General features: G+C 37.7%; 4 protein-coding genes across 4 annotated transcripts; 3 read left to right on the top strand and 1 right to left on the bottom strand.

Annotated features, from left to right (window-relative positions):
• The first annotated feature begins 1,630 nt into the window (after nt 1-1,630).
• Nucleotides 1,631-4,852, top strand: LOC133289675 (beta-glucosidase 44-like). The gene is made up of 11 exons (XM_061487666.1): nt 1,631-1,940; nt 2,220-2,278; nt 2,587-2,662; nt 2,759-2,830; nt 2,926-3,013; nt 3,169-3,421; nt 3,512-3,627; nt 3,760-3,977; nt 4,064-4,095; nt 4,185-4,287; nt 4,429-4,852. Exons 1-11 carry the CDS (start codon nt 1,670-1,672, stop codon nt 4,704-4,706), a joined length of 1,566 nt encoding a protein of 521 aa, XP_061343650.1. The 5' UTR covers nt 1,631-1,669; the 3' UTR covers nt 4,707-4,852.
• A 340-nt stretch (nt 4,853-5,192) lies between these two features.
• LOC133289671 (exonuclease 1) lies at nt 5,193-9,602 on the bottom strand. The gene is made up of 12 exons (XM_061487661.1): nt 9,525-9,602; nt 9,394-9,430; nt 9,115-9,289; nt 8,902-8,980; nt 8,555-8,599; nt 8,232-8,381; nt 7,975-8,089; nt 7,589-7,689; nt 6,594-6,691; nt 6,406-6,498; nt 5,900-6,117; nt 5,193-5,734 (listed from the first exon to the last, which is right to left on the bottom strand). The coding sequence occupies exons 1-12, from the start codon at nt 9,600-9,602 to the stop codon at nt 5,193-5,195; spliced, it is 1,731 nt and encodes a 576-aa protein (XP_061343645.1).
• Nucleotides 9,603-13,257: 3,655 nt separating this feature from the next.
• LOC133289670 (uncharacterized) lies at nt 13,258-13,929 on the top strand. Its single transcript, XM_061487659.1, has one exon. It carries the CDS (start codon nt 13,258-13,260, stop codon nt 13,927-13,929), a length of 672 nt encoding a protein of 223 aa, XP_061343643.1.
• Nucleotides 13,930-13,974: 45 nt separating this feature from the next.
• Nucleotides 13,975-14,661, top strand: LOC133289669 (uncharacterized). Its single transcript, XM_061487658.1, has one exon. It carries the CDS (start codon nt 13,975-13,977, stop codon nt 14,659-14,661), a length of 687 nt encoding a protein of 228 aa, XP_061343642.1.
• The last annotated feature ends 8,053 nt before the right edge of the window (nt 14,662-22,714 follow it).

The raw sequence follows: 22,714 nt of genomic DNA, 5'->3' as shown, positions 1-22,714 counted from the left end.
AGATATCAGTGAATCAAATAACATTTATTTCACAATTTTTTTATACAATAATAATACTGATATCTGAACCTACGACTTTATACATACTATTCAAATCTCTTACTATTAAATCAGTGGCTTAAATCATTTCATCTTTGTTGCATAACAATGACAAGAAAAATACCACAAAATTGACCATTGATGTAAAAAGTCATAATAACTCTAACCCACACAGTATATCAGTTTACATATAATTTAATGGATAATAGCCTTTCCAGCTATTGGGGAGAAAAATTCTATCCGATTATCTAAAATTGTGCTAACTTTTTGTTTTATCTTCTGGTCCTATCATTTGTTGGGTGAGCCCAACATCAGGAGAGACTGTTATCCCATAGTTTGATGGGAAAAGCATTTTTTATTTAAAGATAGAAAAAATTATCTATCACAAAAAGATAATTTAGAGTAAAGTCCATCATATTTTGCTCTCTCAATCAAACATGTTTTATTTCTTTTTATTTTTATCTTTGTGATAGAGATAATATTTATTTTTTTGCCTTTAAAGCAGAAATATTTTTCCCCAGTTTAATATAACTTATTGATAAACTGATTGTTGAGGTTTGAAAAAAATAAAAATAAAAAATTGAGAAAAACCACATTAGTGGCAGCACATATTCGTACGTTTAAATTGTGTAACTTTGTCAATCTTGAGATTAGACCGTAATTTTCTTAAAAGATTTTTAATCATACTGTCCAATAAAATAAATCAGTTAAAGTGTATGCAAATTAACCTAAATAGCAGCGGACCATAATACAAACTATAAAATAGATTTCATATGTACATCATCTATGTGCAATGTTAAATCCTTGCAGTTTTGTTATAAAAAAAAAAAAAAAATCCTTGCAGTTATGTTTGAAATCAAGGTACCTTTGCCATGTTATCTCTGCAACAATCAGGGCATCCCCAAAAAGAGGGTCATTCTTTCATTATAAATACAACTTTCCTAAATATAAGGTATATATATTTTTTATGGGATTTATTTATCTCATGTTGCATGAGATAATTATCTCATCTAATAAAGATAAGATAGTGGATCCATTATTTTTTTTTAAAATAAAGAAAAAAAGAAAAAATAATGGACCCCACTACTTTATTTTTTTTGTACATGAGATAATTATTTTTCCTTTTGAGTTATATTTATCTCATTTTACATAACTAAATTTCTTAGGCACAAAAGATAGATAAGTCTCACTTCTTCTTTTTTCTCTCTCCTTTTATCTATGAATCTCACTTGTAATCTTGTTTCTATAACATATAACTATTTTCCTACGACAACTTAAGAAAATTATGTCCTACTATTAAAGGGATAAAAAAAAATTTAGGAAAAATAGGAAAGTATGCAGGAAAGGCATAAATCCAATTTATTGACATAAATCATTAAAGTTTTGATAAGACTGAAAATTGCAAAAAGATTAGCACCACCTTAGAGGGTACAATCATGGCCACCACATATGGTCCACTGAATGTGATATGCTGCCACAATGCCATTTACTATTTATTTCACTTTGTCTCTTTTCATGGGCAAAACTGCAATTGTCGACAAATGTTGTCTATAAAACAAGGTAACAAACACTTAACACAGTGTCTGTGAGTTGTGTGAGTGAGTTCACTTTACTATACTGTGTGAGGAGGATGAAGATGGTGGTTACACTTACATACCAATGGTTCTTGTTCTCCTTGCTGCTTGCTGGGTTAGTTATTATCCAGTGTGTGGCCGGTGCAGGGGAGCCTGATGGAACTGCAGTGCCTGAAACGGTGAGTTTTGATACTGGGGGGTTGAGTAGAGAGGTTTTTCCAAAGGGGTTTCTATTCGGAACGGCGACGTCTGCTTATCAAGTTGAGGGTATGGCTGATAAGGATGGCCGTGGCCCCAGCATTTGGGACGTTTTCATCAAAAAACCCGGTTCGTCATTCTCACTTCTCAACCAAATTTCAATCTTTTATTCATTTATACATTCTTACCCTTTTTTTAATTATCTTTGGATAAAGAGTTTTGAAAAAAAAAAGGATAAAAATTTTTATTTACGTTAAGAAGTATAAAGAATATGTGGCACATTTATAGAGAAGTGTAAAGAATATGAATACATAGATTAACTTTGAGTTCTAATTACGAAGTTTAGTTTAGTTTTTTTTTTTAATTTAATAAATTTTGTGGAATATTTATTGTTTCAATTGAAAACAGGGATTGTTGCAAATAATGGCACGGGAGAAGTTTCGGTGGATCAGTACCATCGCTACAAAGTAAGTGGCTTTAAATTTTTAACATTAAGATTACTGTCCAAATAACTGCATGAAATGCACGTTAAAAACCACTAATAAAAATCATAATTATAAAATGTTCACATTTCTAATATATCTCAATTTTGTTTTTTATATGCATCAAATTTACTAGACCCAAAAAAAACTCAACTTTTAAGATTAGATTTTTAAACCCTTCCTTGACTGACCTTCATGATTTCCAATGTAATTTTAGTCATGTAGAGATTGAGATTGATATATACCTCAAGCTGTTCTCTGCTACAAGGAATAATGTGTGTTTAATTTGACAGGAAGATATAGATATTTTGGCAAAGCTGAATTTTGATGCCTACCGGTTCTCAATCTCGTGGTCCAGAATTTTTCCAAGTAATCTAACAGTTGATATTTTACATGTTTTTTTCAAAAACAAGATGAAACAAAAGTGATGAACTCATTTGATAACTGAGTTCAATGCTACTGCAGATGGAACTGGCAAGGTAAATTGGAAAGGTGTAGCATACTACAATAGGTTGATCGATTACTTACTAGAAAGAGGTAAGTTTCTATGCTAAATGTTGATATAGTATTGGAAATGTGATGTTTATTGCTTACTGTTTTTGTTCCTTATTGATAGTCTGAAACCATTGCAGGCATTACTCCTTATGCAAACCTCTATCATTATGACCTTCCTTTAGCTCTTGAGATGAGATACCAAGGATTATTGAGCCGCAATGTTGTGTAAGTATCACTGTAGATATGAGAAAAAAATTGAGATATTAATCTTTTACATGCACATATTTCTCATGGATTAATATTTGAAATAAGTTTTGGTGTGCTTACACTGTAATTATGGCCAATGGATATTTGATGAATGCTTCAAAATTGTTGCACAGGAAAGATTTTGCGGATTATGCAGACTTTTGTTTCAAGACTTTTGGAGACAGAGTAAAGAATTGGATGACGTTTAATGAACCGAGGGTAGTGGCTGCTCTTGGCTATGATAATGGTTTCTTTGCCCCTGGAAGGTGCTCAAAAGAATATGGGAATTGTTCAGCTGGAGATTCAGGGACTGAGCCTTACATTGTTGCCCATAATTTGATATTGTCACATGCGGCTGCTGTTCAAAGATACCGAGAGAAGTATCAAGTAATATTAGTATTTGGAGTCCTTATATTTACTTGGCTGGCTTTAACTGTTATATAGTTCTTATTTAGTGATGAATGTGTTTGTTTTTAGGAAAAGCAAAAGGGAAGGATTGGGATTCTCTTGGACTTTGTTTGGTATGAGCCTCTTACAAGATCAAAGGCCGATAACTATGCTGCTCAAAGAGCCAGAGACTTTCATGTTGGATGGTAAAAATCTTAGCATATGTTTACTGAAGCTCCTCCAACTCATGTTCAAGTATTTAGTACTGAATGTGTGTTTTTCCCCAAGAAGAATTTCAAGGATTTAACAATAACGATAATGGTGTTAAAATTCTACAGGTTCATTCATCCCATTGTGTATGGGGAGTATCCAAGAACTATGCAAGTAATTGTTGGGAAAAGACTCCCCAAGTTCACTAAGGAGGAAGTTAAAATCGTGAAGGGATCAATTGATTTTGTTGGAATTAACCAATATACTACTTACTACATGTATGATCCCCATCAATCAAAACCAAAAGTCCCAGGTTACCAACAGGATTGGAATGCAGGGTTTGCTTGTAAGATAATGCTTCCCTTAAACATTGTTTTAAATATTTTCTGCATATTTCCATGACTAATTTGGATTATCTGCTGAACATTGTAGATGCAAAGAATGGAGTGCCTATTGGTCCAAGAGTAAGTTAGAACCCAGTGACAGATATCCATTATAAAAATATAAATGCAAGAAATCATGCATTGACTTATTAATAAGTGTTACTTTGCAGGCACATTCATATTGGCTTTACAGCGTACCATGGGGCATGTACAAAGCATTAATGTACATCAAGGAGCATTATGGAAACCCAACTGTGATCTTATCTGAAAATGGTAGAAATCAGATGCTTGTTTCTGGCTTTGTCTCAATTCTTTCTGCTCTATGATATGAGTATTCTGTTATTCATTCACCTTAGTTCTTATGAACTGTTAAAGCTGAATGCAATTCCAACTGACCTAGTTTATGATTTGTAGGCATGGACGATCCTGGTAATGTAACTCTTCCCAAGGGTTTGCATGACACCACAAGAATAAAATATTACAAAGACTATTTGACTCAACTAAAGAAGGCAGTAGATGATGGAGCAAATGTGGTAGGATATTTCGCTTGGTCATTGCTTGATAACTTTGAATGGAGATTGGGCTACACATCAAGATTTGGCATTGTCTATGTTGATTTCAAAACCCTCAAGAGATACCCCAAGATGTCAGCATACTGGTTCAAGCAACTCCTTACCAAAAAGAAGCAGTAGAAAAGATTGGCTTAACATCTATTTTCTAAGCTTCTAGATGTTACTAAGAATCACGTTTTAGTAGTTTTGAATCAGTGAAAGCCCCTGTGCAATTGTAATCATGTGACTTGGTTAATACGAGTCTTGGAATAAAATGATCTTTTTTATGGCACTAACTACTTTTCCATAAGCTGCAATCTCATATTGTTCAATGTTTTGAACAAATGAAAACATTAGGAAAGACGTCTTGAAAGAAAGGATTGATACCTGATTGAAAGGGTGCTAATCAATTCCTCTAAACTCAACTTGTTTCAGTTCAAATGTGATTCCTTTCACATAGACAGTAGAATGTCATAATGACCTTAACTGAGAACTGGTTTGATGATTCTTAAATATTGGCGCACTGTTAGCTCATGTAATTTTGGGAATTTTGAACTTAATTGGAGAAAAAGAAATAAATTCTACATGGGCCGTAACAAAAATCACAGGCCTAAAGATGTTGAATGATTACACTCTAGAAAAGAAATTCAGAATAGTTCTATTGTTGCTCCCTGTTTTCTTGCACTTGCTTCTCGTGGATTTCTTTTCACTTTCACAACTTTCTTTCAAATCAGCACTTTTCCTAGTCTTAGAATTTACACTTTCTTGGGATTCCACAGTCATGCATAAAATATCAGAATTTTCTACTTCAGTCACTCCTGAAACCTGTTTACCAGTGGCTTCTAGTTCATCTGAGCCTATGTTCTGAAATTTCCTTTTCCTTGAGAGATTTTCAGACAACTCCTCTTGAAAGTTATCTGGAGATATGCACACATCAATATACTCATCACTGCTGACAATAGAAATTTCTTCAACCGTGTCATCTGTCTGTACCAAATATATTTCCTCAGGTTTTCTTATCCTAAATGGGTTGTTGTTAGGAACCTTCAAAGGTGTGTCATCAGATATAATAGTCTTTTCTACTGTTCCATTTGGTTCCAATGGCATGACTAGTTTCTGAAGTGCAAATGCTTCATCGGAATACTCATCTTTATCTGACAGTCTTGTCACTGGAGACATAAGAAAAAGGTTTATGACATGCTAATAATTAAAAATATAAACCGTGTTAGTAAAATAGCATAAACTTAGCAATGTATTGACAAAAGTTGTCAGTTCGTGAGCACAATTAACATGTGGTTTAATAAACACATGCATCTCAAATTTATATCACTTGCCTGTACTATTTTCTGTGCTATTATGGGAACCAAAGACTGAAAAGTTGCTCTCCTGTCTAAATGGTGCAGGAGCTTCAACTTTCCTAAGTTGACCATTGCTTTGGAGTTCAATGGGGGGTAGAGAAATCCTAGGATATTCAGACTTATCAAAGGCTTCCTTAGTTGATGGGTTCAAGTTTCCTTCAGCTATTGCTGTGACAATAGTTGGGGGAATTTCTCTAATTGCATTTGGACTTGGTCAAGGAAAACATGATCCATGTTCAACAAAAATACAGATTGAAATTGATCATATGTCCTCTTAGAAGTGCAAGTGCTAAAAATAGAAAGCTATACAGCATGATATATATTAAGAACCCAAGTAACTTCCATACATTGCTGTCTGATAGACCAGAGGTTGCTATCAGTAGCAGGAAGGCACCAAATGCTGGATGGACAAGTTGAGAACATTGAAAATAATGGAAGATTTCAGGAAAGGAATTAGCCAAAAAATAATAAATGAAGGATACGGTCCTAAGAAATCAAGTTTTCCATCAAGTGACTCAAGAAAATTTTGCGGAAGAGGCTTCATGTGCTTAAGCTCTTTAGCATCGGCATCATATCTACACAAATATTCCAGAAGGAAACAGTCATTGCTGAAAGAATAATAAATATCATTCTAAAAATAAGAATTGAGAAATAGTTTTAGTATTAGCACATTCGAGCATGCTGAAAGACTGCAACTGCCTCTTTGAAGGAATTGGCATAATCTTCAGGCATTTGATCGCCTTTCTCAAACTTAAGAACAGACAAGATCTGTTGAAGAAATGATATATTAGTCATAATGACATTGAATATGAACCTTTACTAGCAACAACTTCAAGGATACTTGTCACACTAACAGAAGAAAACAAAGTATTGGTTGCTGTAATTACAACATCCAAATGAACACAAATTCCAATTTGGTAATGAAATATGTACTTGCCTAATTCTTATTTTCCAACACAAGATGTATAAATGATACTCAATACATAAAATATGTCGTAGAATACAATACAACATAGAAAAGTCCTTGCCTGTCTGGCTTCATACAAAAGACTTGGCCAAAACTTTTTAGTTTATTTAAGCCCCTCATTGACTGACTGTCTGCCCTATTTACACCCGAACTCACAAAATACATAAGTAAATCAAGTTGAAAATATATGTTGTTGAATAACTAGGAATCAGTGTGTCTCAACTCTCAATAGCATATGAGAGGCTCTATTATATGGATTGAGTATAAAAATTACATTAATATTAATTGAAAAATATGGCACTTCATCCCTCACTGACTATCAACGAATTTCTCTGATTATTAACCTATTCACAATATTTCTAACGTGATAATAATCATTTACTATTTTCTAACGTAAATCAACAGTGAACATAATCCAAGAAATGACGATCATGTAGTCTCTCTGATTTTATGATGAATTCATGATAGATATTTGGCATTCAGATACTTAGCATAAAGAAAGGGGAATCCTTTTATAAAACAGATCAAAATGTAATGAATAATGAACACTTTTTATCTGAGTAATCCAATTGAGAAGTCCACTTGATCATATAAAGCAAGTAATTCGAGGACAAGAGACTGGAGTGCTTCTAAAATTGTAAATTCCCTTCAACAAGTAATCAATACTAGTGTTTATTAGCAGATGAGAACATACTTACACGATCTAGGTTCCGATACTTGGAAACCAAGGCATGAGCTCGAACAATACCAATTCCAGGAACAGATGAAAGGAAATCACAGCCAGCTAAGACACACATACCTGGAGGGGGGAAAAATCTTTTTCAGCCTGTCATTCACCTAAAAGCATGAGGTTCTTTTTCTATGACACAAACAACAAAGATTTCTTTAGAAATTTGGTGAAATCTCCTGGTACTATCCTCATAATCTCATGTTAACCTTCACCAGGGATATGGATTTCCCATAAAATAGAGAAGTACCCTCCATTCATATAACCAACAAGTCAAGGCACAGATATGGATTTTCAAGACGTGCATATTTCTAAGCACACATTGTTTGTTGTATTCAACAAACAACAAAAATTTACCAGTGAAGAGTTTCATATCAAAACTCCGGAATGAAGGTCTACTAGACTCAGCAGAAAAAACCTTCTCTAACTCCACTCTTTCACCATTCCCATGACGGTCCATCTTGAAAATAATCTGTTCATCAAAACCATTGCGAATTAAAATAAAAAAACACAGGACTCATATGAAATTGAATAGTGAATCAGTAAATAAATCAAAACATCAGAAAAGCAGTAAACCTCCACGCACAATATCATAGTTTTGGAGAAGTTCTTACAGCTGGACAGCCATATGCTATCAGATCACTATCTTCTGTGATAACTGCCGCAATTCCACCTTTTTCAGCTTCAAGGGTGGACATGTATGCTAACTGAGCATCTGCTTCATATGGAGCTACAACAAACTCAATGTTCTCTGATTTCAGAGTCTGCAAGGTAATTAGATGAAGGAATTACCTAGAATTTAGATTAACTAAGATTGCTGTTCAGGAGTAGCACTAATATTTCTCAAATTTTTTAACAAGGGGAAAAGGGGTTGGGGAGGGATATTCTCGGTACTGCCATTTACAAGTCTGCACAAATGGATATGTTCACAGCATACCTGAATTAGTTGGTGTGCCATAAGAGGAGTAATATTCACTGCTCTCTACACACGGAAGAATGGAATATCATTGAATTGTTTTCTTCATGGGAGTAAACATTAGAATATAAAATAATCAAAGTAAAAAAACTCTTGTCCCCATATTTTATGATGACACAAGTAGAGAAATTGTTAGCATTGCACATATCTTGTTTTTTTCATTTTTCTAATTTTGACAAGTCATAACTAGTCTAAAAAAACTTAGGATTAGTCCAAAAAGACAAATCCTTGGATTATTCAGCAATGTCCTCCTGAATGACTACAGATTTTTTTTTTCATTTTTATCCAAAACTGAAAAATGTTCCTACCTGGAAGAGCTCTGAAGCTGCACTAACATTCCCTTCTTTGAGCTTCGCCATTGCCAATTGCCGATTAGCCGTTCTTTTTCTAAAACAACCAAACCCCACAAACATCATATACTGAGAAACAAAATTCACCTCATTGAAAGGACGAGTATTATAAGAAACAAAAGATTAAAAATTTGATTCAAAGCCTAAAATTTGAGGAAGAAAAAAACATGCCTTTTCCTCTCTTCCTCAGTTGCTGCCTTGCAAGGAACATTGCCACCATCAAAAACAACAACTGGGGTTATTTTATAGAAGCGAAGCATGTTGACTCGATGCATAAAGTATTCAATATACCGCAATTTCTTTCCACTATCAGAGTCAAGACAAAGCTCCATACTACATGAATAAGCTGAAAAATCATAATGTCAAATTCAACTTCTCACCATTAGTTACCCAAAAGCGCGATTACAACATGAGTGTATCCAAACTGCACCAATATTAGATACTACTCACCTCCCTTGTGAAGCCATGAATATGCATCAATACCCACCTGCAGAATTTGCAAATAGAATGAGATGAACACACCCCAGATAACAATTTTGCTGAAAAATCAAAACTTTTAACGGAATGGGGTTTATTCTTACACGTTTGCCAGTGTACTTCTTTATGTGGACAGGTTCGATGTAAGGCTTCATGAATCTGAGAAGATCCTTGATGCCCATTTGCAATGGTCTTAGGTTTTTGTTTCTGGGTTTTGGGTTTTTTCTATTTATTTAATTTTTTTTTCATACTTCGATTCGAGAATTTTTATATAAATAAGGAGACAGAAAATGGCGGGAAGAGAAGCAAGTGGCGAAATAAAACGAGGTAACGAGGAAGACTTTGGCGCTCTTTTTGTTTTAATCATTTATTTGAATAATTAATTAAAAAATTTATATTAGTAAGAGCGTGAGCCGAGAGCCCCACTGTTTCATACTTCTATTACCATTTTAAGGGCGAATTGTATTTGGAAAACGTTTTGAATTTTTAAAGGATATAATTTTGTGTAATTTTAGATTTTAATGGTTGATTTCTATCAATCAATAGTTAGAATTTATTGAATCAAACTTATTAATTAATTAGTAATTCGAAATAAAATTCAGTAAATCATATTCGTTGATTGACAAAAATCAACGGTTAGAATCTAAAATGACACAAAGTTATATCCTTTAAAAAGACAAATATTTTTTTCATTGTATTTTTTTGTTAAATTTGCTTTAGTTAGAGTAATAACTCTTAGATATAAAAACGTAAATCAACAAAGCCTGACACAACTGGTAGATAGTTAAGAACTTTAAGTATACTGACAGGGGTTCGATCATTAACCGTGTGTAGGGCTGTAAATGGGTCAGGCTGGCCCAGCCCAGCCCACGGCTCGGCCTACATTGAGCCCAGCTCAGGCCTGGCCTTTCAGAAAAGTAGAGTAGGCTTAGGCTTATAAAAAAGCTTTTTTAATAAATAGGCCATAGGCCAATTTTGTCAAACCTGGCCTACAGCCTTGTAGGCTGGTCTATTTAATTTATTAAAATAATATTTATTTTATGTGACAAAGACACAAAGTACCAAATACCAATATCTCTTACTTTTTGTGCTATTTTATTTTATGAAAGGAAAATTTGTCTAATGTCTCCAAATTTTACATGTTGTTGCAGCTTAATACCATGGAGCAATGGGTACCTTGCTAGATTATGATGTTACTGATGAAGATATTTCAATAATACTCTTCTTTCCCTTGTCTTGATGGTGGTTTAAAGATTTTTAGATGAATGACATTCTCTTGTAGACTTTGTTTCAGCATCCAGTAATTGTATTTTTCTTATTTTTTCTATTTCTTTGACTCTATTCCTCTATGATATAATTCTAGAGCTGAGGTATTATGTTGACTCTTTCTTGTTTGTCATTTTTTTCTTATGAGAAGTACTAGTGCATGCATGAATAGAACTTTCTTTGCTCTATACAATTTATTTATTTTTTGCTTAGTATATATAGTGGGAGGCCTACAAGGCCTGTAGGCCATGTAAGGCTTTCTTATTTTTTATAATGGGCCGGGCTTGGCCTACAAATAAAGTCTTTAATAGGCCAGTAGGTCAGATAGGCTGAATTTTTTTTGACATATGCTTGGGCCAGGATGGCCAAAGCCCAGCCCAACCCATTTACACCCCTAACCGTGTGGATAGAAAATGCTTTGTTGGGAGAGACTATATTCACAATCGTGTGATCTCTTCGCCTCGAGGGAATTAGTCCTTATTTTCGGCTGGGATACCCTTGGAACTATTTCCAAAAAAATAAATAAAAAATAAAAACGTAAAAGAAAACATATATTTTTTATGTGTAAGTTGTTATTATATTAAAATATAGTAAATATGTTATATATATATATATATTGTAGATATGTTGCCTATTCGTAAAAGTAATAAAATTAGAGAAAAATAAATTTAATGATTTACAATAATATTATTTATTTTATTTAAATTCTATATTAGTCTTTATAACATTATAATTTCACAAACATTTGATTAATTTTAAAAAAAAATCAAGTGTGTTTTAATTTGTCAGATTATTCTTTTAATGGTTTTGTTTTCAATCAGTAAAGGGTGTCACATTATTATGATATTCTCGAGTGTACGAGAGAATCTTTCCATTAGCCGTATCTAACAGAAGCACTGTTCACCCTAGGATAAGACAAGGCGTTTTACGACAAGGCATAATTGTTCGTTTGGCTCCTCCTATATGCTAATGCTGTAATGCACTTGTAAGATTCTAATGTGCAAATATGTGAACGAGTACAACCTATGAAATGTTAAAGAGCGTAGTCGTGTAGATAGAAAGTTCGACAACATAAAAATAAGAGTGTTGATTAATAGCAAAAAACACTATTCATGTATGAAGATTAAAGATATATAATGGAGTCATGTAAGAAAAATGTTGAGACAACAAAATACAAGAACACGATGATCCTTAAAGATAGCAACGAATTAAGAGTAATCAGATCAAAAGCAACAATAAAGAATTAAAAGAGAAAAACAAATATCAATGCAACAAACCATTGATAACCTTAACGATAAATTTAATGTCACAAGTCATCTTGAAAAAAATCAAGATCAACAAAGTGTCAAATATTATCAATTTAAAAGTAAATATCATTTTTGGTCCTCAGAAAATTTCACGAGGCCCTTTTTAGTCCATAGCAAATAAAAAGGCTCATCGTGGTCCCTAAAAAATTTAAATTGGACTCATTTTAGTCCTTTTGAGGACTAATATGGCTCTTTTTTGAATTTGTGAGGGACCGCGATTTCAACTAAATGGGTCTTTTTGAATTTTTGAGGGACCACGATGGGCCTTTTTATTTGCTAGGGACTAAAACGGGCCTCGTGAAATTTGCTGAGGACCAAAAATGATATTTACTCTCAATTTAATAAATCGAGAGAATCATTAAGGTCCGAGCACAAAAATAATAAGTAAAGTATAAAACCTTAATTTGATTATACTTTTCGAACTTATAATTGGTCATAAAAGTATATGTTAAATTATATTGCAAAGAGTGGAGTGGTTTTCAAATTGCATATATTTTAAAGTTCATGAAATATTTGGATAGATATTTTAAAAATAGATGGGAAGTGTCTTTAACATACATTGTCTCGTAGATATATTTCCAAAAGCCAACTACATGTGATTAAAATATTAAAAATCATTTAAAAATTAATTTGAGCGAAAAATAGTGTATTTTCTAATTTGAAAATTTGTGTGAAATCATTGATTTAATGCCTCGAAAGAATTGATGGAAAAGACTTTCATATGTTTTGAATTCATAATCCATAGTCCAATTTTATGTTTTTTATAGTGATAAATTTTGATTTGAACCCAAAAGGATAGTTTTGTATATTATGCTTGTTTACTTAGTAAATCTATTATTTATCACAAAAAATTGCTCCTTGATGCTTGAAGAACACCCTGCTTGAGTAAATCTCAATATTTACTCAGAGAAAATGCTATCCAAAAAGTTCCAAACGATTATAAATAACTATATTTCGTTGTAAATATTATGAATATTGTTATGGATATGAATATCATATTCCAACTACCTACCAAGGTATCTAGTAAGAGATAGAGTCACCTGCATCTCAACAACTCTAAACAGCCAAAGGGCATAAGATAAGAATCACGTCCCAACAGAAAGGGAGTTGAATCCTATTGCAATTGGGGGAGCTCAAAAGGCCCAAGTCTAGGAAGGTAATCCATATAAATAAGAGCTTAAGAACCCCTGGTAAACACTTTTTAACTTATTTACGAATATTGTCCACACTGTGCACTCACCCGAGGACCTTGACAGGTCAGGCAATGGCTTGGATAACCAGGCTCCCGAGGAACTCGATCGACTCGTTCGAGGACCTAGCCCGGACTTTCCGACTGAACTTTGCAACAAGCAAGGCGCATCCAATGTCGGCCTATGCTCTGGGAAGAATCTGGCAAAAGGAGAATGAATCGCTGAGAAAATACCTGGACAGGTTCAAGGATGCCACCCTCAAGGTTCGGTGCCTAACTGAAGCAGTGCACCTCCACCTGATCATCTCGGGATTAGATGGCGACTCTCCACTTGCGAAGTCCATCTATAAGAACCCGGTCAATGATCTGGAAGAGTTCCGACGAAGGTCGGATAAATACATTGACGTGGAAGACATGCAAAAAGTCTACGTGGAGTCCCGAGGACGCAGTCCGACACGACGGAGCCCGAGTAAGAAAAACAACAAAGACCGGGACCAGCGGGGATCGAAGAAAGCGAAGGACACTCGTGATAAGAGGTCAGAAGATCGGTCGCCAAGGAGGAAATATGATGATTACACGCCCTTGAACATGTCCAGATCTCGGATATGGAAAGAGGTGGCCCAGACTGAAATGCGTAATGCCGAGAGACCTCGACCCCTCAAAGCCAATAGTGGATTGGATAGAAATAAGTACTGCGCCTTCCATAACCAGAACGGTCATATCACAGATGACTGCTGGGATCTTTGAGATGCCATCGAAAAGCACATCAGAGAGGGCAAATTAAAGTAGTACATGATCCGAACTCAGGGCAAGAAGAATAATAAGCGAAGGCAGAGAAGCTGGAGCCGAAGTCGAAGCCCGAAGAGAGATGACAGAAAGGATCAGAAACAAGACCGCCCTGCAAAGGGCAAAGAGGTCGAAGATAAAAATGAGTATTTTCAGGAGGCTGAATTTGAATGCAACGTGATAAGCGGAGCTCTGGGAGGAGGAGGAGACAAGGCCAATGCAAGAATAAAGTACCTGAATGAGGTCATGTCGGTAAGAGACAGACCGACCTTCAAAGGGAAAGCCAGTAATCCTGCTCCCCCAAGATTGTTTTTCACTCTGAAGGAACTAGCAATAGTCGTACCCGGACATATTTACGGCTTGGTAATCACCGGAGTGCTAGTCAACTGTCGGGTCAAGAGAATCTTTATTGATCATGGAAGCTCGGCAGACATAATTCTTTGGGATGTTTTCCAGAGGATGAACCTGGACGAGAAGGACTTGAAACCATGCGTCACCGAGCTGGTCGGGTTCAACGGAGCGACGTCCCCTCCAAAAGGCTACATTGATTTGAAGTTAACCTTAGGAACGAAGGATGCATTCCGAGCTGGAAGGGTTCGTTTCGTCGTAGTAGATACCTCGTCTTCCTACAACGTGATCATTGGCAGGCCTACAATCCATGACTGGGATATGCTGATCTCCATCAAGCATTGAAAATGCCAGGGGCGAATAACGAGATTATCACCATAAGAGGAGATCAGAAAGAATCTAGGGAGTGCTACTACGAGACCCTGCGGGTTCATCAAGGAGGTCCATCATCTCCCCCTCGGCTTAAAAGTGGAGTAGCTAAGGATCAATCGCTAAAGGCATGTGGAAGCGAGGTAAACTTGATCGAACTCGACATGAGGGAGGAGCTCCAAGCACCTCGTCCAGAACCCCAAGGAGAATTGGAAGACGTCAACATTGGGGAGGACGGTAAAGGGCACACCGAGGTGGGAAAAACCCTGGAGGCCGATTTCAAAAAGGAGCCAGTTTCCTTCTTAAAGGAAAACTCGGACATATTCGTATAGAAGGCCTCGGAGATCCCAGGGATAGACCCAACTTTCTGTCCCAAAAGAAGAGGAAGATAGGATCTGACTGACGTCAAGCTTTAAGTGAACACGTCGACGAGTTGTTAGAAGCCGGATTCATCAAGGATATACAGTACACCACTTGGCTGTCAAACGTAGTGATGGTGAAGAAACCAAGTGGAAAGTGGAGGATCTGCGTGGACTATACCGACCTAAATAAGGTCTGCCCAAATGACTCGTACCCGATGCCAAACATTGACCAGCTAGTTGATAATTCATCAGGATTTCAGCTACTATCATTCATGGACGCGTACTCTGGGTACAACCAAATCCCCCTACACCCAGATGACCACGAGAAAACCTCGTTCATCTCAGAAAAAGGAAACTTTTGCTACAACGACATGCCTTTTGGCCTCAAGAATGTTAGGGCGACCTACCAAAGAATAATGAACCGAGTTTTCCAAAAGCAAATTGGGAGAAACCTAGAGGTGTACATCGACGACATGATCGTCAAATCGATGCATATAGCGGCACATATAGCCGACCTCAGGGAGACTTTTGAGCAACTAAGAGCTTGGAAGACCAGGTTGAATCCAACCAAATGCGCCTTTGGAGTACCAGCTGGAAAATTCCTGGGCTTCATGCTCACAAACTGGGGAATTGAAGCCAACCCCGACAAGTGTAAGGTCGTCCTCGAGATGAAGCAGCCGGAAAGTAAGAAAGAAATCCAACAGCTCACAGGTCGCCTTGCGGCCCTGATCAGATTTTTGCCTAAATCGGCAGAAAAGGCCTTACCTTTCTTTAAGCTCCTAAAAAAAAAGGCAGAGTATGGATGGGGGGAAGAATGCAAGAAGGCATTCGAAAATATAAAGAATTGCCTAGCCACCCCTCCCGTGCTGTCCAAACCGGAGCCCGGAGAAACGTTGATCTTATACCTGTCTGTGGTCGTAGAGGCCGTCAGTGCCGCTCTGGTACGAGAGACCGACAAATCACAACAGCCGATCTATTTTGTAGGTCGGACATTGCAAGGACCAGAACTTCGTTACCAGAAGCTTGAAAAAGTTGCATTCGCCCTGCTTATCACGACAAGGAGGCTCCGACCTTATTTCCAAGGTCATTGAGTCACTGTGCGAACAAACCAGCCCATCAGGCAAGTACTTCACAAGCCGGATCTAGCAGGAAGAATGATCAACTGGGCCCTCGAGCTCTTCGAGGTCGACATATCATACAAACCTAGGCAGGCAATCATGTCGCAGGCGTTGGCCGACTTCATCCTGGAGCTAACCCCATCCAATGAAAAGGGAGAAGGGAATGAAGATCTCTGGATGATATATGTCGACGGATCCTCGAACTTTAAGGGAAGCGGAGCCGGGGTGATTGTTGAAAGCCCTGAAGGAGTGTCCATTGAACACTCACTTCACCTAGCATTTCCAACCTCAAACAACCAAGCTGAATACGAGGCGTTCATCGCCGGGATCGTGCAAGCAAAAGAGCACGGAGCATGGAGGATAAAAATCATGAGTGACTCGCAGCTGGTTACTTCACAAGTTGAGGGAAAATATCAAGCCAAGGGTCCTCGCATGATGAAGTACCTCCAACAGGTCAAGGAACTATTAGCCGAGTTTGACGAGGTTGTAATCTAGTACATACCTCGGAACGAAAATAATAGGGTTGACATCCTATCCAAACTCGCCAGCTCGAAAGGCTCAGGAAACCATCGCACCGTAATACAACAGAGCATACTGGAGCCGACCTGTGTAATGGTGATAACCGAGACTGAAGATTGGAGAAGGTCAATAGTGGCCTACCTGGAAAAATGAGTCCTTCCAGACGAAACACAAGAGGCCAGAAAACTCGTGAGGAACTCGGCCTATTTTACCATTGTAGAAGGGCAACTCTACAAAAAGGGTTTCTACACACCCATGCTGAAATGCTTGAGTAAGAATGAAGTTGAGTATGCATTGGCCGAGATCCATGAGGGCATAAATGGGCATCACATGGGAGGAAAAGCTTTAGCCAGGAAGGCACTAAGGGCTGGATACTACTAGCCCACTGTGGAGGCAGATGTGAAGGAACACGTCAAAAGGTGCGAACAGTGTCAGAAGCACGCGCTAATCCTTCGTGCACCCCTTGAAGAACTGTAAACTATCACGGCACCGTGGTCGTTCTTCAAATGAGGGATGGACCTGTTTGGACCCTTTACCGCGGCTGAAGGACAACTCAAATGGTTGATAGTGGCAGTCGACTACTTCACCAAATGGATCGAGGTTGAACCCCTCACCACCATTACCTCGGCAAGGATACAGAGATTCTTTGAAAGAAACCTAGTTAGCCGATTCAGACTTCCCGCCGAGATCATCACAGATAACGGGACACAGTTCGCTGATAAAAAGTTCCAAGAGCTAATGACCGACTTCAAAATCACACATCGGTTTGCATCAGTGGAACATCCTCAGACCAACGAACAAGTTGAGTCAGCCAACAAGGTGATTATCAACGGGCTCAATAAAAGGTTGTTCGAAGCCAAAGGAAATTGGGTGCAACAACTGCACCTCGTCTTGTGGGGTTACAGGATAAGCACCCAATCTGCCACAGAAGAAACCCTCTTCAAGCTGACATATGGGTGCGAGGCTATGATTCCGGTGGAAATCGGCGAACCATCCTGGAGGAGGGTACAAAGATTACAAGGAACCGAAGGTCAAAACAAGGAGGCACTCCTTGTGGAACTCGACCTATTGGACGAATGCAGAAAGAACGCCAGATAAAAGAATATGATGGCGAAATGCCTAGTAACTGCTAGATTCAAAAAGAAGGTTAGACCACGGTCATTTCAGAGCGGCGACTTGGTGCTAAGGAGAGCGGACATCGGCAACAAGAATGCTAGAGATGAAAAGCTCGCCCCAAACTGGGAAGGCCCCTACAAAGTCAAAGATAATTTAAGAAAGGGAGCCTACACCTTGGAAACTATCTCCAAGAAGACAGTAAAGAGAACTTGGAACGCGGACAAGCTGAAGGTCTACTATAGTTAGGCTTGAAGTCCGCCTTTCGAGATAATAAGACGGGCTATTAAGCTCGGTCAATAGTTAGATTTACTTCTACGCAAATAAGACGAGCTCCTAAGCTCAGTCAGTGGGTAGATTTATTTCGAAGCAAATAAAATGAGCTCTTAAGCTCGGCCTTGTAAATAGATTTCGTTTGAAGTGCAAATAAAATGAGCAGTTACATCAATTCTGTCATCAGTGCATGTCGATTTCTACGCAAGTAATTGAAGCCTCAAGAGCTTCACGATCAAACAAAGGAATAAAAATTTTGTTGACGGACAAAAGATAATCCTAGATCGGTTAATAAAACTTCGGCGAATCGCAAGTCGAGTATAACGAGATCGAAATTGAACCTCGGACATAAAATTGAAAGGGAAGTAAAGCAACGATCTCGCTAGAATAAAACCAAAACATGAGTTTTAGAAGCCGACCCAAAATGGCAAATATGTTCAGACAAAATAAAATAGGGGCTCAAAGACCCCATAGCAAAATACAAAATGAAAGTCGGCATTCCGACCCCTTCATTCCATAGCACGTGGAGAAGCAGCGGGAATCTCGGTACCGGTCTCCTCCTCATCGGCACAATCTGAATCAGGAGTTCCGGGATCGATAGCACCGTCCTTCGCGCTGTATGCCACGTCCATCCCATCTGTAATAAGTTCAGGATTCAAAACCCGGGCTTGAGCAACGGCATTGTCAAAGGCCTCAGTCGCGGCTTTTATGACCAAGGCCCTAGCCTCTTCGAAGTCAGCTTGAAGTTTCTCAATCTGGGCATCCTTGTCAGCCATGGACTTTGAGAAGGACTCATTCTGAGCACTCAAACCATCCGCTTTGACAATGGCCGATTCCAAATCCTTCTTAGCCTTGTCCAGCTCAGAGGACAACTCTCGAACTCGGATCTCCAGATCGGATTTAGACTTACTCAGCTCCTCCACCTTAGTAGTAAGAGATGAGTTGGAAGCAATAGACAAGTCGAGACTCTGATTGAGATCCTGAAAGATTTGAAGCAAAGAGGTGGTCTTCAAAGAGTCCTCCTCCATTCGCGCCAGCATGGCCCTCCCAGTAGAGGTCAAGCCCGAGCCACCAATGAGCCCCAGATGAGGCTTTAAGGCAGCCCTAAGTCGGTCAGTAGCCCCGACCCTCCACAACTCCCCAGGCTCTAGGGTAATCAGGGTCCCTTGAGGAGCGGTGGAGGGAGGAGGAAGCGACGATGAGGAAGGAGAAGAGACATCAGCGATGATCACCTCTTCACCCAATGAACTTCCGCTGATCACGGCATCAACCCGTCGCTTTTTGGAGACCTCGGCATTGGAAGAGGGGACTTCTTTGGCTTTTCCCTTGCCAGACTTCTTGGGCAAAAACTTCATGTACTCGGCACTCGTCATGCTAACTGCAAGAGGTTCAAAGATTAGAACTCAAATCATTAGACATGTCGGAAAAAAATCCATAAAGGAAAACGACAAACCAAGCTCACAAAGGAGATCCCTGTGTGATGGGACGGATATGTTTAGAAGATCCCTGTGTGATGGGAATTATAGGTGGGAAGTATAATACATTATATTATGAGATGTGAGATGTGTACAGAACTTTGAGAAAAATTCCGGATTCACGGAATCGAGATTGTAATATGAACCAGGTCAGGTGACTAGTCTAAGTAAAAGAAGTAAACAATCTTTGAGAAGAATAATCAAAGAAGAATTAAGGGACTATATGTATATGAGATATGAGTATAATACTATTACTAGTATGATTATGGGGGACAACCCCATATGGATATACAAAACATTTTGCCGTTATATACGGGTATGATACAGACACTAAATGGACAGGGTCCAAGTGTGATCTGGTGTGTACTGGGTACACGTTGGTTGTGATATACAGATATATTGTGAATATAAATTTCTCTATGCACTGGGTGCATGTGGTACGACATGATGTTATGGATATCCCTGTGTGGCTTATGTGCCCGGAGGGTATGGTTATCTCCGTGTGAATTACGTTCCCGGAGACAATTGTTATCCTATATGAGTAATGGGTGACGAGCAAGTGTTCCGCATTGATGTGACTGTTAATATAGTTGAGTTGATTTATATAAATGCACCAATAAGAAATGTTGGAAATGCTAATAGAACAGGGTCAGCAAGTGGTAGGTTATCATTACTGCATGGATCATATGGGTGGATTCTCTGATCGGTGGGTTCATCTGGGGCCCTGAGGACAGCAAGAGCTCGAGCGGTTAAAACCTAAGAATGTTTTTACCCACTGCATTGGGAGAGTTTTGCCATATGATTAACGCAAAATATGAGGTCAAATATTTGTAAATGGACAATAGTATGTCAGAATTGGATATAAGAGGTGAGGCATAATGTGTAAATTTTTTTGAAGTGTGATAGTGAAGCACTATTGTGGGTGTAAAGTCAGTCTGATGAAATAATTTCGGCTCCAAGTGAGGTATTAAATTTGTTGGAATTCTCGTCTTATGATGAAAGAGATAATAACGAGATTGATGTTGACAGATTGAGTGAGTGTCCTTTTAGGAAGGCTAGTGATGATCAAGAGTTCAGGTTGAAACAGTGACTTATTAGCCTTAATAAGAGGTAAATGGTAATAGAGTCAAGTATGAATGAGTAATAATAGCTGAAAACAAGAGTTGTAATTGGTTACCTAAAAGTTGATAGCCTGACTTTACTGGTGGAGTAGATTGAGGAGTGTTATATATAATCGCATATGCCACTCATAGTGGAAAGTGTGTGGAAAATGCACAATGCTGACGTTGTTTTGGTTAGGTACTAATGATGTTTGGTCGAGTGCTTCTGGTAGCTTTGAATATTTCGAGAGACTGATATACCAACCGATGGTAAATTGTAGAAGTAGTGCCAATGATGGATTTAGTTTTTTGTGGCTTGATAACTAAGTTTCAAAGATTCCTATAGGATGAGACTTGCATGTGAGAAACATGGCATTTTAAGGGTCCATCAGTTACTAGTGAAATGGGTTTGGAAAATGATTCGTCTCAAGGTGTTTGGTGGAAGTTAGTAAAACTGTAAGGTGATAGTGTTTTGAGTTTGACATCCAGGATTAAATGACGATGATTACGAAAAAGTAGTATAAATAAGTGGAACATATGGTTAAGTTGCAACATTGGAGTGGAATGAAAGTTGAAAATAGTTAGTGGGAAAAAATATTACGCATGAGGCCTTGATGTGGAGGTCATTGATGAGTGTTGTGTTTAGACTGTGAGAGGTCTAAGTATGGAGTTGAACTGACTGAGTTGATAAAGTTGAGATGGTTAAGTTAATAAAGAGAGTAACAGTGAGTGTAAATTATGAATATGAGTTTGTAGATGGAAAAATTCAGGAGTGTGTTTGTGGCTAAAGGACCTTAAATGGTTAATCGGAAATATAAACTATTGGGAGGATTGTTAGTTTCGTATCACAAAGAGAAAGATATAGTTGTGAGTACCTAAAAAGAGGTGAAGACACGTGACAAGGAAAAATAAAGTATATGAGTATAGAATTTAATGTGAGTCGGAATTGTAGGACACGACAAAGTGCCTTTGAAACTAGAAAGTATGTGCTTGGGTGAAGGCCAAGAAAACAACGAGATGATAAGAGTAGTAACAGTAATGGAAAGGACTGGTATATTTGGGGGTGGTTGAAACAGTGAGGACATCGAAAAGAGTTAAGTACTAAAGAACATGTGAGTTGGAAATACTCCAGGAATAATTAGTGAATGTTCATGAGAACAGTTAGAGCCTAGTATGAAAACGATTAGATGCTTTTGAGAACGACCATGGGTCAGAAAGATAGATAGAGATGAGAATGAGGTGAATTGATACCAATAAATCTGTAATATGGTTATGTTATTACCTAAAAATCATTGAAAGTGAAACGGTAAACAAGAGAAAGTTTAAAGTATTGTGAATTAAAAGGTCACAGAACCATGAGAGACGAGTAAGTGTGAATGGTCAAAGGATAATGAGTATCACGAAAATGAGACTATGTTTATGATAAAAGTAAAATGGTAAAGATACACACTTGAGGTTGCTACTTGGGAACGGGAGGATGAGGTTCTCCGGCTGTATCCTGAGTTAGCAGATGAGTATGAGTTAATTTTGTGGACAAAATTATAAAAGGTGGGGTGAATATAACACCTCACATTTCTAAATCAACTATTAAAATATTAAGTGAGTAATTAAGTGAAGGATTAGTGAAAAATCCTGAAGATAGGCTAAAATACAAAGAAAGGGCAAAACGGTAATTAGCCAACACGCAACCCTAGGAAGATAAAAATTGAGTAGAAGGTCGCAGATGATAAAAATAACCCTGGAAATGGATTCAGAAAGAAAAATTGAGTGGATAGGCAAGTTTCAGAAAAATCAGTGAATAATGTTTTTCGCGGGTAAAAATATCGCGGTACGATTGCACCGTAAAACGTGCCAGTTGAGTTTTGAGCTCTTGGTTTCATATATGATTTATGAATGGTCTATAGAACTAGGAAATATGATTTCTGATAATATTTGATGGAATTAAGTCAGTTTGGGGAAGCATGCCAATCGCGTGAGCAACAGCTTAAAACAGTGTTTTCTCCGAACGACCGGAAAACTCTAAATTCATCTGATCAAGTATAATTAAAAGACAATGGTTAATATTAAAA

The sequence above is a fragment of the Gastrolobium bilobum genome, unplaced genomic scaffold (assembly GCF_033153095.1).
Source record: "Gastrolobium bilobum isolate Gb01-03AN ecotype WA unplaced genomic scaffold, APGP_CSIRO_Gbil_v1 utg1031, whole genome shotgun sequence".
NCBI classification, from domain to species: Eukaryota; Viridiplantae; Streptophyta; class Magnoliopsida; order Fabales; family Fabaceae; genus Gastrolobium; species Gastrolobium bilobum.
This window is presented reverse-complemented; position numbering and strand designations above follow the sequence as displayed.

Coding starts and splice junctions, on each gene's coding strand:
- LOC133289675 (XM_061487666.1), top strand. CDS start 1,670: ATGAAGATGGTGGTTACACTTACATACCAATGGTTCTTGTTCTCCTTG. Junction 3,422..3,511: donor GATACCGAGAGAAGTATCAA/GTAATATTAGTA, acceptor GTTTGTTTTTAG/GAAAAGCAAAAGGGAAGGAT. Junction 4,096..4,184: donor GAGTGCCTATTGGTCCAAGA/GTAAGTTAGAAC, acceptor GTTACTTTGCAG/GCACATTCATATTGGCTTTA.
- LOC133289671 (XM_061487661.1), bottom strand. CDS start 9,602: ATGGGCATCAAGGATCTTCTCAGATTCATGAAGCCTTACATCGAACCT. Junction 8,382..8,554: donor TGGCACACCAACTAATTCAG/GTATGCTGTGAA, acceptor ATTACCTTGCAG/ACTCTGAAATCAGAGAACAT. Junction 8,090..8,231: donor TAGCATATGGCTGTCCAGCT/GTAAGAACTTCT, acceptor TTTGATGAACAG/ATTATTTTCAAGATGGACCG.
- LOC133289670 (XM_061487659.1), top strand. CDS start 13,258: ATGGCTTGGATAACCAGGCTCCCGAGGAACTCGATCGACTCGTTCGAG.
- LOC133289669 (XM_061487658.1), top strand. CDS start 13,975: ATGATCCGAACTCAGGGCAAGAAGAATAATAAGCGAAGGCAGAGAAGC.